The sequence below is a fragment of the Perna viridis genome, chromosome 8, assembly GCF_037379345.1.
Source record: "Perna viridis isolate PV_CMFRI_1.1 ecotype Kerala chromosome 8, ASM3737934v1, whole genome shotgun sequence".
Taxonomy (NCBI): Eukaryota; Metazoa; Mollusca; class Bivalvia; order Mytilida; family Mytilidae; genus Perna; species Perna viridis.
In genome coordinates, this window is record NC_142452.1 from 17,301,328 (window position 1) to 17,314,926 (window position 13,599).

The 13,599-nt window shown below is 34.8% G+C and overlaps 1 protein-coding gene across 1 annotated transcript; it reads right to left on the reverse strand.

The window, feature by feature from the left end:
• Positions 1-132: 132 nt before the first annotated feature.
• LOC148609568 (uncharacterized) lies at positions 133-11,824 on the reverse strand. Its single transcript, XM_088541368.1, has 4 exons — positions 11,686-11,824; positions 3,476-3,599; positions 2,551-2,726; positions 133-2,266 (listed from the first exon to the last, which is right to left on the reverse strand). The coding sequence occupies exons 1-4, from the start codon at positions 11,720-11,722 to the stop codon at positions 2,025-2,027; spliced, it is 579 nt and encodes a 192-aa protein (XP_088397494.1). The 5' UTR covers positions 11,723-11,824; the 3' UTR covers positions 133-2,024.
• Positions 11,825-13,599: the final 1,775 nt, after the last annotated feature.

Genomic DNA, 13,599 nt, shown 5'->3' on the forward strand with positions numbered 1-13,599 from the left:
AAATCACTATTTACTTCTGAACTGGCCATTATATTCAAGGAGAGAGAGAATAAATTGACAATAATTAAGCTATTGCGGCCACTAAAAGGCCAGGCTAGGTTAGCCACGACAATTACTTCAAAATGGTATCTTTCAAAATCTTTTAATTGATTAATTCAACATTTCATGCAAATATAAAAGAAGAATTCATATATAACAATAACAATATAAGTCGTGTTACATTTGCAAACACATCAACAAAGTACGATAGAAAAAAAAAACATCAATTTTTTAGAAGACTTAAACAGAACCGTGTACACTGCGGGATCTGAAGTTCACTGAACTTTTATTCACCTTATACCTGTATTTATTTTTTATGTGCGCGGTCATATAAGACATATTGATCGATTCACAATTTGTCTTTCATTTTACATACATATTTTTTTACGATGCATTCCATTGACCCCAGAAGCAACCCGATACCATTGCATAGATCTAAAACAGTAAAGAAATATGTGAAATGATGCATTTTTAGATTCACTTCAATACAGTTAATTAAGTACCAATCTATATAAAATGCAAACACTGCCTATGGTAGAGGGGATATGATTCATTGTGTAAAAAGTACCAAACAAACGATATTTTTTTTGCTATGTTTTCTTGTAATGTAGTCATTTCTGTATACAGATCTGTATTTTTTTTTAGAAAATATACATTCATCTCCGACTATACTCGGCGTCACATAAATAACATACTGTTAAAATTTGAATAAAATATTTTCTACGACTTTATTGACACCTTCCGTCGTTTAAATTGTCTTATATGACTTGCTCATTCGTTTAGCCAAACGGCTTCTCCCTAAACAAGTCGCTTATTAGCTTAAATCATGCGTAACAAATCCTTACGGGAAAATCCCATACTAATATCCGCCATGTTGGTTTCTACGGGACGATTTGTTTACAAACGAAGTTCGTAAGTTCCCGTCGAACTCCGGTGACAATCGTCTGCTTGATCAACTTCTCGGTATTGTACGTTGTTCGCGTAAAGTAAATCCGGGATATCCGAAATAACGCCTAAATGCATTCTGGGGTCTTCGGTTTTTGGACAAACCATTTAAACGTAAACAACATCTCCTAGCAACCCGATCATCGAAACATGGCCGACTTTTTACAATGTAAATATTGGTACCGAGAATTAAAATCTGACCGGAATTTTACGATTCAATGTTGAGGGAGAAGCCGTTTGACTAAACGAATGGGCAAGTCATTTAAGACAATTAAACGACGGTAGGTGTCAATAAAGTTGTAGAAAATATTTTTATTCAAATTTTAACAGTATGTTATTTATATGACGCCGAGTATAATACAAAATCAAGAACTTGAATTGTTTCGAAGTGCCAATTTCATATATTTTATATCGAAACTGCAACGATAGACTGTAACTGCTTTTGCATAGGACATTAAAGTGAATTTGATTGGTATAATCGCCTTCTCTCTGCATTTCATAAAGACAGATTTTTAAATCCTACCGTTCTTATTCCCTCTCTCTGACGAGTCTAACATATCATCTTAACAGGTTTTATTTCAATACAGTTTATTAAATCCTACAATTCGTATTTCCCCTCTGACCAGTCAAAAAAGGTATCTAAACATAATAATAGCGTGTGTGCTTTCTTTGTGATATTTAGCAATACAAATTTATTTTCCCGAATTTCACATTAGCCTGTGCTGCTTACGTTTGTACATATTGATTGTACCTGGTTCTGTAGAGCGTAAGTTTATATTTATTTTACAATTTTACAAAAGAACATTTTAATTTAATTGTAGATTGTCAAAAGCATGATTGTGTAATCCATCACGGTCCTCTCAGTGTACATCCGACAATTCTGAATAAGGAAATATAACCAAAAATTCTTTCCCAGCCTAAATAAGTCTATACTGTTTCTCAGAGACTGTTTAATTGTCTTTTTCTGCTTTATACAGTTTGATAAGATTTCTATTTATGATACAATCTTTGATTCGTGGAATATGCTATAAACAGTCCATTCACATATTTGCTTTAGGCATTGGATTAAATGCAGGGTTATTGTATATTGAAGAATACTGAGGCTGTGCTGGTGCGCTGTATCCATACTGAGGTGCAGATGGACCCAGACTATATCCCGTAAATGGCTGAGCATGAGCCTGTGGTGGATATGCTGTCGTCGATTGAGGGGGTGGATAAACATTTCCGTAAGGTGGCGGTGGTACTGGGTAACCAGTTGCTGCTTGTGGCGGTTGTGTATAACCTAAAGTATAACCATTAATGTTTAGGAAAAATGAATTACAATTTAGCATTCCCTTTTTACATCGTTTTTGTTCTGGCATTCAAGAAAATGACGACAGGCATAGTACATATCTGATTACTTAAACATGACAAATAGGCTTTATATTGCACATTGTATATAGATTAGACAATAATCTATCTGAATTCACGGATTTTTATATAGAAATTTTAAAAATATGAAGCTATTTCAATTTTATATTAACTTTAATTGGCATTCGCAAGTTTTAAGTAATCGGCGTGGGATACCTGCACGGGTGGTCGTCGTGACGGCGATGGTTGTGTTTGCATTCTGTCCTGTAGTCAGCACCCTCCCCGTCAGTCTTCGTCTATTCTGTCCCTTCACGCAGCATACAACTATTGCAACGAAAATACCTGCTGTAAATAGCAATCCTATGACCAATCCTGCTATAGCACCGCCTGACCTAGAAAGCAGAAAATAGTTACAAACAGATGCCAAGGACACAAGGAAAATCTCCACCAATCTCTGATGACAAATATATTTTTGTTGTTAGAGAAACCATTGTATCAAAACCTTGTACATGAATTGACATTCTATTCTTGTTATTGTTCTAGTCTTTGGTTAGTAGTTTTGTATAGGGATGAGTTCTAATTGTTTCTCTGATTACATGTATCCTGTTTGATATCTATTTAATAATTAGCAGAGTTATTTTCACATAACATAGATACATTATTTCATACGAATTTCATCACTCATAAAATGATAAATTTTGATTAGTTAAATGAAAATGTCGCCGTTTCGGGTATGTTGAGTTTGTTAATTGATTAAGAAAGGAATAATGTCTGAATAAACGTTAGAGACAGAGACTTTTGAAAGAGTTAATTCATGATTTGTTAAAAACTTTTGAAAAATTCATAATTAATTGGGACATTTAAAGATGATTAACCTGAATGAAATTCAGAAGAACTCTTCGTAATTTGTAACGACTACATAGAATATTTGTTTTTACCATTTTTAGATATATAAGTATTCGTTTATATTGCGTATATCCGCATAGTCGGATATACTCATTATCATCATTTCACTGCAGTTGTAAGTTTTGCCATATTTGAGGGCTAGATTTTATACTATGACACGTATTTTTTCTTAAAGGTTTTGCTTATGATCAGAGTGTAGAATTTCATTCTAATCGAGTTCACCCTTTTAACTTACAGAAAATAGTACGATGAGTAGTAATATTTGTACGAACAGTACTCATATCCGTAACTTCCGAGACAATAGCCCGAACAGTAGATCACACCATATGTACCATAGCAGATGTCACATCCTATTTCACCTGAAAGTTCAAAATGTTGAGTCTATACGAAGAACTTTGTAAATTAGCAACAAATTTTTAAACATGAAACAGTGAAATACAATGTTATGAAAGGACATACGCTTATTCAATATAGCAACACAATCTTTTGAAATTGAAATTGACAAACATTCAATGTATCATGTATTCGATAGCCCGTTAACATTTGAAAAATCTTTGTAGATGTTAGGTAAATTTGTAAATCTGATCTGGTTGTGATTGCAGTTTCAATGATTTTTAAAATTTTGTTACCACCAAGATTTGTTACTTTTATTTCGCCATGAATTGATTTTACTTTAAGTTACGTCCGTTTCTTTTAATGATGTCATTGAAATTTGAATTTTACCTTTCCTTATACGGGCACCGAATGAGACTCTTGTGGTTTTGTACTCAAAATTAAATTTTGTGCAGACAAAAGTGAATTTTGATCAACAGAAATGAGTTCAGATTAACGAAATTTATAACATGTTACAAATATAAATTTTGTCATACAAACTAATCTGTCAGTTAAAAGGTTACTTTTGTCATGACAAAATTTCTTTTTGTACCACAGACTTTACCTTTGTTACCTAATTTGAAAATTTTCTGTGAACTAATTTGCATACAAAACTGAGAAATATTACTTTCAGAAAAGTTTACTGAATCCCTTTGTTATATAAAACATCTCCATATACAAGATTTATTAACCTACATAAGGAGAGCATACATTTATATAGTTACAACGTAACTGAACAAGAAAAAAAGATAGAAAGAAAACGACTGATGAAAGGAAATTACGATAGAAATTAAGATGAAAATAAAGTAACGATGGTAATGAAAAAAGAAAGAAAGAGGTACTTTGACAATTTATATGCAATCAGTTTATTTTTGAAGAAATTTGCATGAGTTATAAATGAACTTTACACAAATGATGCTGAATAAGTCTTTTTGATCTAACTCAAATCACTGTCACATGACAATGTACACCAAAAAAATCACCTGTCATGTTTCGTAGGTGGGCACTAAATGCAATGGTGTTCAGGTTTATCAAACCACACCAGAATTTGTTTCTGCATTCTTCTCTGTAGTCACAAGTCGTGTGAACAAGGATTACGGAAAAGTTTTCCACATTTCTGGCATAAGCTAGTTTGAAAAGAGTCCGGGCTTTCTTCGCGCACCAGAAAGCAGCTAGATACCGTGAAATGAGCTTGACTACGCAACTGTGATGTTTTAGAGTGACGTGCCATGCTGCGTTTGGTTCACCTGAAGTGTGAATGTCTTTGAAGATTGACAAATCGTGATATGTCTCAAAGTGTTTTCGCCATTCTCTATTTTCATGTTGACCAATCGATGTTTCAGTGTAGAATGCGTTTCCGTTTAAGAACTGAGAAAGTCCGTAGCCTGCGAGGATTTTACTCCAGCAGTACTGGAGATAGTTTGGCAAGCTAATCTCTAGCATCTTACATGTTGAAAGCCATCGCAAATGTGAATAAGCTAAACATGTGTTTTAAAATATTTTAAGTCTTTTATTTACATAAAAGAAGTTTAACCCACTGGAAATCAACCGATAAAAATCCTTAACTTTTTGTTCAATACTTAGAAAACATATGTAATGAAGACAGTTATCAAAGCAACCAGCCATTTTGATGTAGGTCACTAATTTTGCTGAATACAATACAATTTTTTATAAAAAGAACTTAAAATTGGTAATGGCAATAGATTGGTTAATTTACTATTTTCGTTTCGCAAATTAAAATTTTAACCGGATATACCAATTCAGGCTGCTGAAAACCAAAAGTGAAGTTTTTGATTTTTGCTTGATTTTCTCATCAGGTAGGTCATTTGTTTTTCCTCGGTTTAGTCATCTTCTCCCTACTTAGGGTAAAGATATTAAATAGTATATATCTTACTACAATACTGCTGATTTCATAGAACGTTGGAACCACCGGTATGCAATTTGGCGCTCGGAAATAAGAGGTTGCGGTATGGAGGATCCAACCTCTTTGGTTGTAGGAGTAGCGAGTATTTCAATAACGCAGATGGCAAATCCTGCATGTAGGTTGACGTTGTTGTTCCTACCATAGCGTAATTCAAAATGTCTGCTGAGAGAATTCGAAATTAAATTATGGACTCGGGAAGACTACACACTCTACCAAAGAACAACAGTTTCTTTTTGCAGATGAAACTATCGAGAACCAACCGTGTAGCGACAGACACATATCGGTTCTTGTAACGTGAGGCAAGTTCTGTATATATTTACCAACGGAATGATGTGATCTCTCAAGTAAAAATGATTCTGTTTTTTTGTCTTTACCCATAGTTAACAGACATATAGTGCTGAAGAGTAACATTTTGTTTTATAATTTTGCCACAAACGATCGGATTTACAATTGCGGGACGGACACCAAGACGTATGATTGACGTCGTTGATGAGCGGAGTAAGGCACCAACCATTTTTATATTTGGGGAGGGGGGGGGGGGGGCTGGGATGTTTTTGCAAAAAAATATTAATTTCACTTTGAAGAAAAATAAAAAAGAATATTGTTTCTGTGGCAAGAAAAAAATAAATGAAGTTCCTCAAATAAAAAAAAAAACAAAACAAAACAAAACAAAAAAAAACAAATAATGTTGTATTCTGTTTTTCATAAAAAAAAGTCCAGGAAAAAAAATAAGAAAAAAGAAAAGGAGAGAAGAGGAATTTCATGTACATATAGTGAATGTATCATACACTGTCATTCAACATGTTAAGTTATGTATGAAGAAGAATATAACAAATATCTTTAATAACTACATTTTATGGTTTATAGTCGCAATTAATGATGTTATAATGAGCAACTATATGGATATCAATGTCCAGATACTTTTGTTTCATATTAATCAAGTATGTTAAACTGTCAAGAAGGATGCACAAAAACACACGAACTACCACTAAACATTACAACCAAATTAGATTTTATCTCTAACAGAGAGAAAAGATAAGAATACTAGGCCGTCCGATTATTTCCCATTCTGGTTCTCCAACGCATTACTCTTCATACTTTTTGACTAATTTTGGCTACCTATAGTTAAAATCCACGAACCTTATGTACGAGACAGTTCGGAACTTTTACAGTTTCTAAATAACAACAAATTTCCTATATACTTATGACACGACAATTAGGTATACTACCATGCCAAAGTCGGAAGAGATAACACACCATGGGGAAGGAAGGAATTGGTAACAATCAATTCAACGAAAATGGAGAACTCTTTGCAGATTTATTCTCCCACAACGATCTGGTCATAGGAAGTACAACATTCCCTCACAAGGATATCTCAATACACGAAAAATAGAAACCAGACAGAGCATATTACAGTCGCCAGGAGATGGAGAGAGCATGACAGATGTTAGAGCTTATCGAGGTGCTGATAAAACAACTGATCATCAACTTGTGGTGGCTAAATTTAAGATCAAGATAGCCAGTGCAAATAGACAATATCAGATTAGAAGCAGAAAGTACAACATAAGGAAGAAGCACAGTAAACACACAATGGGAGAGAGAGAGTAAAATCCCCATATAACACCACATACCAAGTAGAAAACAAGATACGTTTATCCGACGATACAATCGAGACAACCAAGAAGCGTAGGTCTGTTAAGATACAACTTGACCAAGTCAAGACAGGATTGAAGAAAAAATAGTTGACGAGGTAACACATAAGGATCAGGAAAGAAGTGAAGAGAAAGTCTAAACAGGATAAAAAACCTTTATCAACGAGCTCGCTTCAAAAGCAAAGAATGCAATGACCAGAAATGACACCTAGACTGTGTACAACATCACATGCCAACTGGCAGGTAGAAAGATCAACACATCCAAACCAGTTATAGACAAACAGGGAAATGTGATAACAAACATAGATGGACCCCTTTTAAATGGACAAGATATACAGATGCTTCTGATCTACCTCCTGAATGTTGATACTGGCAAAATCATGAAGGATGAAATCATAAAAGCTCTATGGCGAATCAGGACTGGAAAAGCCCCAGGACCGGACCAAACTCCACCTGAGTTCTTGAAGATCAACCCAGAATTCACCTACAGGATCGTGATTGATTTTTGGGGTTTAACCCCCGAGCAGCAATAATTCAGCTGTATCCAGGCGATGAACATGAAATAGATGAAAAATGAACTTGGAATGATGATGAAATGACAAATAAAACAGGACACAAGAAAAATTGGGTCAACAAATTTTTATTGCCATTTGAAATTGGGAGAGGTGGGTAGGGTTGGGCAATTTAGACTTCTTGGGCAGAGACAAGTGGTTTCTACTACAGTTAAATACCAAAGAAGGGTTCTTGCAAGGGACATGGTATCTTTCCCAACACGTTGCACTACTATGAGTTTCCGTATTATGGCCTGGCAACCCCCTCATGTTAAATGCCAGGTTACTCCTTTCCATCACCTTGGGCACACAACCCAGTTGCTCTGTGGGCAGAACGCCCTTAGTCCCCGACAGAGTTCTGAGCATTATTTAGTGTTGCGTTTACGACAAGCTTAGCGCTGCTACGGGCCCATTCTTTTGACACCCTCCCCGGGGCCCTAAAGCATCTTGCATGAGCTGTTTGACAACATATGGGAAACAGTGGAAATCCCTGAGGAGTGAGGAGTGGAGTATTGGTTACATCATTAAACTTCCAAAAAAGGGCGACTTGGGCAACTGCCAAAACTGGAGAGGAATTCAGCTACACTTCCAAGTAAAGTCCTAACAAGAGTCATTCTGGAAAGAATCAAGGCAGCAATACATACAAACCTCCGCGATGAATAAGCAGGATTACGATGCGGTCGATTAAATTGCCATGTTACGGGTCCTCATCAAGCAGCCTCAAAACAAAACTCAGAATATACGAGACAAATGTCAAGTCAGTTCTTTTGTATGGATCGGAGACTTGGAAACAGACGAAGAAATCCGAAAATAACCAACAGGTCTTCGTAAACAAATGCCTCAGACAGATTCTACAATTCTGATAAATCAACAGAGCTATGGGAACATACCAACCAAACAACCATTAATGACACCATCAAGAGGCGTAAATGGAGATGGATAGGCCACATACTAAGACACACAGATAGCAACATCCCTACACACTCTCGAGAGTGGAATCCACAAGGCAAAAGAAGGGGTAGACTTGAGTAAATTGGTCATGCATAATTGATCGTGACGTGGGCTGCTTCCCGGCATGAGTCTTTTTTGTGCTATCGCTTGGGAAGCTTCCCGGCCTGCACAAGTCGCAGACTTTCTCGTGCTATTGCAGGGGAAGCTTCATGGGTTGCACGTGTACCAGACTTTCTCGTGCTATTGCAGAGGAAGCTTCCTGGATTGCACGTGTTCCAGAATTTCTCGTGCTTTGTTGTGGTTTATAAAAAAAGAAACAGATTAATGAAATATTATCCGTTTGAACATGTGAGTTTGCTGTGATATCGAGGAACGTAGCACAACTATTTAAATTTTTAAGTTCGTTGATAAGATCAGTGATGAATATGAGGTAAAATTCAGCAGATAATGAACTACTTTGTCGAACGTCACATTTTAGCTCAAACCATTTTGTAAGTTGACTGTTGAATAACACTGCACTGTATAGGTTTGTGCACATGTTGTCAAGAAGAAGCCAAAATTTTTCTTTGATACCATATTCAAATACCAGTAGTTTTATAAGTCCGTCGTGACTAACAGTATCGAATATTTTCGCACTATCCAGCAACGTTACATAAACCATTCCTTTCCTTTCTACGTGGTGATACAAACTTCACTCAGATTGAATGATGCATTTAAGCTACTTAGCTGCTTTTGGTATGCCATTTGCTGCCAGTTTGGAAAGTCGTCACGCAAGTCAGAAATCTTAAGGTCAATCAACTTCTCATATATTCTGGTAATGCATGGTACAAGTGAAACACCGCGATATGCATTTGTGTCATTTCGACTTTTGTTGTCTCCCTTGAATAGCAGAATAACTGCACTTTTACGCCAATCTTGAGGAGCATATGCATTACTAACAGATTAAACAAATGAATCAGATGCTTAATTAGCAGCTTTCCACCAAAACGTATATGTTCGTAAGAAATTTCGCCATGGCCGCATGCTTTGTCGCGCTTTAATTTTGTACAAATATTTAAAACTTCCCTGTAATCAAATGAGGGTTGCATCAATGATGGTTCTCTCTTCGCAGCATCGTATATAGTTATTACTTTCTTTGGTATCTCCGATGTACGATCCGGTTTATTGTACTTCGACGAGAGAATACATGGGAAAAGTGTTCATACCATAAATTTCGAATTGAATCAAGGTCAATATAGAGATTTTCATCTTTTTTCAATTTTTTACAGCCTGAATCTTTCTTTTCTCTACTATTAAGAATATCCAAAACGTGCCTTTGATCGATGTTGATTTCTTCGTCTAATTTCATTTCAATTAAGCTTCATAATCTTGAACCGCTTTACGCATTGCTAATGGAAATATTTTTTTTTGTATTTTATATATTGTTTGAAGTCATGATCGTGACAATGACCGTGATATATCCCTTATAATAGTCAAGTGTTTATTCCAGTATGGCTTCAAATGCTTTTGAAAATAAACATGTGGTAGTGTTTCGGCTTCTGCTGATTTGATAGCGTTAATGATACTGCTATAGATATCCTCTATCGCAGAATTCCCCACCACATTGTTTGGAAATTCCAGTGTCCAACGGTTTTGCGATACAGAAAAGTTGTAATCTACTAATTTTCCGCTTATTTGAGCCTTGTCCGAAGCGATTTTATGATGGCACTCCTTTACAGTGATGGGATTTGTCGAAAAAGACATTGTACATACCCCTGATTGGTGATTGGAGACATTTAAAGGATAATCTTCTAAACGCATTCTTGACTGACAGTTTCTAACCTATTGGATTTAGTTATAGTATGGTCAATCCCGGTTGTCGGAACGTCGTGATAGGATTGGAATGTATGTATAGGGCCGTAACAGAAGTCTTTCCTATTGATATATTTTATGTCATATTCAACCATTAGACCATGTATATTACACTTCGTATGTCATCGGTAAAGGTATAACTTTAGCGTTGAAATCACCCATGAGAACTACAGTTCAACAACCAAAATATGTTACATATAAATCGAATAGATCATCAACGTGGGCTCAAAAAGATTCCATTGATTGAGTTGATACTGGGAGATAGACGCAAAATACATATAGTTTCGAGGAATTCAGTATATAAACTTCAATAGGTATGTACGTAGTCTTGTCACGTGACTCCGTGGTTACATGAAAATGGGACCTCGTCTACCATTAAAATGCCTGGCGATACGTCATAAACATAGCACTGAGTTCAATATTAAAAGCAAAATATCTGTTCGTGTGAAAATGACAAATATCTAGTTTTACATGACACAAATGTAAAGTTAAGCATAAAATAGAAGATTTTGCATTGTAATGCTTCGTATTGATTTCCTGGAAGTAAACAATAAAATGCAGAATTTCATCGGTCTTCGAATTTCAATACGTTCTACATCAGTACTTCCGGAATGGAAACTGAAACTAGAACGAGACTTACAAACCCTATTCCAAGGATCCTATGACTAGTGCAATCAATTACAGAAACGTACTTTATTTCTTGAAGAAATGGCAAATTACTTTTCCCTTAGTAGAAAGAATGTAGACTGGTCATCAATATTGAAAAAAATCTTTTGACCGTTAATAATATTGTCATTGCTTGCCTCATAAAAGCTGCCTTTCATTAAGCCTAGTCTATTCGAGTAACGTTAACACTACATGTGAAATAATTTTCCATGTGTAGTTATAACGAAATATGTATTAATGAACGCCAAACCACAGTCACCAAAAATAAAAATTATTTAAATCTGTGTGCAGTTTTCAACCTTAGAATTTATAAGTTGTAATTTTAAGACCTGACGAACACTATAACGAGAATAGATATTGTGTATATGTCAAAGAGAAACCATATATTGTTCGATAGAAATTAACTTTTTGACATGAATTATCATTGAATTTCGATTGCTACACCTGTCATCTTTCATCATTAATTAAGTGTTCTTACCTATCAATGTAGACAGCAGTAATATCAGAAACTCCATTTTATTTCATATGAGGTAACCAGGTCTTTTTAAATAGAGTTATAGATTTATTTAATATTTCTCTTCCACAATTATTGGAATTCAATACTTTTACCTTTCAAACATATATTTTCTGAAAAGCTAATATAATGATAATTTATAATTATTTGGGACATTTAAAGATGAGTAACACTGAATGAAATTCAGTAGAACTCTTCGTTATTTGTATGCTTTAAAATAGTCAAAGCGAGATATATATTTTCAGGTGAACGACTACATATAATATTTGTTGTTACTATTTTTAGATATATCAGTATTCGTTTATAATGAGTATATCAGCATAGTGGACGACTTTTCACTGCAGTTATAAATTTTGCCATATTTGTGGGCTAGATTTTATACTGCGACACGTATTTTTACTTAAAGGTTATGCTTATAATCAGGTGTGGAATTTCATTCTAATCGAGTTCACCTTTTCAGACCATAGTACGATGAGTAGTAATAGTTGTACGAACAGTACTCATATCCGTAACTTCCAAGACAATAGCCCAAACAATTTCACCTGAAAGATCAAGATTTTGAGCGTAGAACTTGTAGAGAGGCAACCAATTTTTAAACATGAAACAGTGGAATGCAGTATTATGAAACGACATACGCTTATTCAATATTCCGAAACAACCTTTTAAAATTATGTTTGGACAAACATTCAATATATCATGTATTCGATAGACCGTTAAAATTTGAAATAACCTTTTAAGATGTTTGGTAAATTTGTACATCTGATCTGTTTGTGTATGCAGTTTCAATGATTTTGAAGTCGCTAATAGTGTTAGCGACTTGTTGCACTCATAATTTCTGTATTTAATATTAGTATATGATTTGTGCATAGTTATATCCAACAAACAATCCAGGAGATCTTCGCCGTGTTCACCGCCCCATGGTCATAGTTCTAGCTTCACACGAGATAAAAATGTACCTCTTAAATATCATACACGTGTGTTCTACGTATGCTTCTTGCTTGTATGAGAACGGGAACTTTTACATGAAATGATCAGTTAGCTTTGAACATTACCCGGTTTCCGATTCGGCGCTGAGGCTAGTTACAAGACTTTATAGGTTATATGCATTAGCACGCCCCGGTATTTATAAATATTCATTGTCAACTGCTAAATTTGATTCATAAACTGATTCCCTATCAATATCACAAGTGACCCAAAGATCGCTACAACGTACCTTTTTTAAAACATATCATACACCTCTATGCGTGTTGTTTGCTTGTATCAGAACTGGGTATTTACATTGAATTGACATGATCGGTTAGTATTGAATTAATGTAATATTATCCATTTTCCGATTCAAAAACAGGCGTTCGTTACAATTGATTGTATAAAGGTCATATATATATATTACCAGGACACCTATATCTATATATATAGACATTCGGGTCACGAAAGAGTACACAATGATATCAAGAAAACCAAGATTTTACCGGAAGTCACCCGACTTTAGCGCATTTGTACCATTTCGAACATTAAAGTATGTAAAAATCTTTTACAGTGAATATTTGACGATTAGCGACTTCGAAGACTTCAATATTTGATTAATTTTGTTACGGTAACATTTTTGTTACTTCTCTTTCGCCATGAATTAATTTTACTCTAATTTAGTCCGTTTCTTTTAACGATGTCATTGAAATTTGAAATTTACCCTTCCTTATCCTGGATTTCCTTTAATCTACAATTTCGTATTAGTGGCTTTTTTTAAAAGTTTTTGTTTTAATTATATAATACATCTCCATATACATATGATTTATCAACCTCCGTAAGGAAAGCATATATATAGTTACATCACAAATGAACAAGAAAAAAAGATAGAAAGAAAACGACTGATAAAAGCAA

What these genes read in the sequence shown, in the direction of transcription:
- LOC148609568 (XM_088541368.1), bottom strand. Translation starts at nt 11,722, where the DNA reads ATGGAGTTTCTGATATTACTGCTGTCTACATTGATAG. An exon ending in TACTCATCGTACTATTTTCT is followed by an intron (nt 2,727 to 3,475) that starts GTAAGTTAAAAG and finishes TCTGCTTTCTAG; the next exon opens with GTCAGGCGGTGCTATAGCAG. An exon ending in CACGACGACCACCCGTGCAG is followed by an intron (nt 2,267 to 2,550) that starts GTATCCCACGCC and finishes GTTATACTTTAG; the next exon opens with GTTATACACAACCGCCACAA.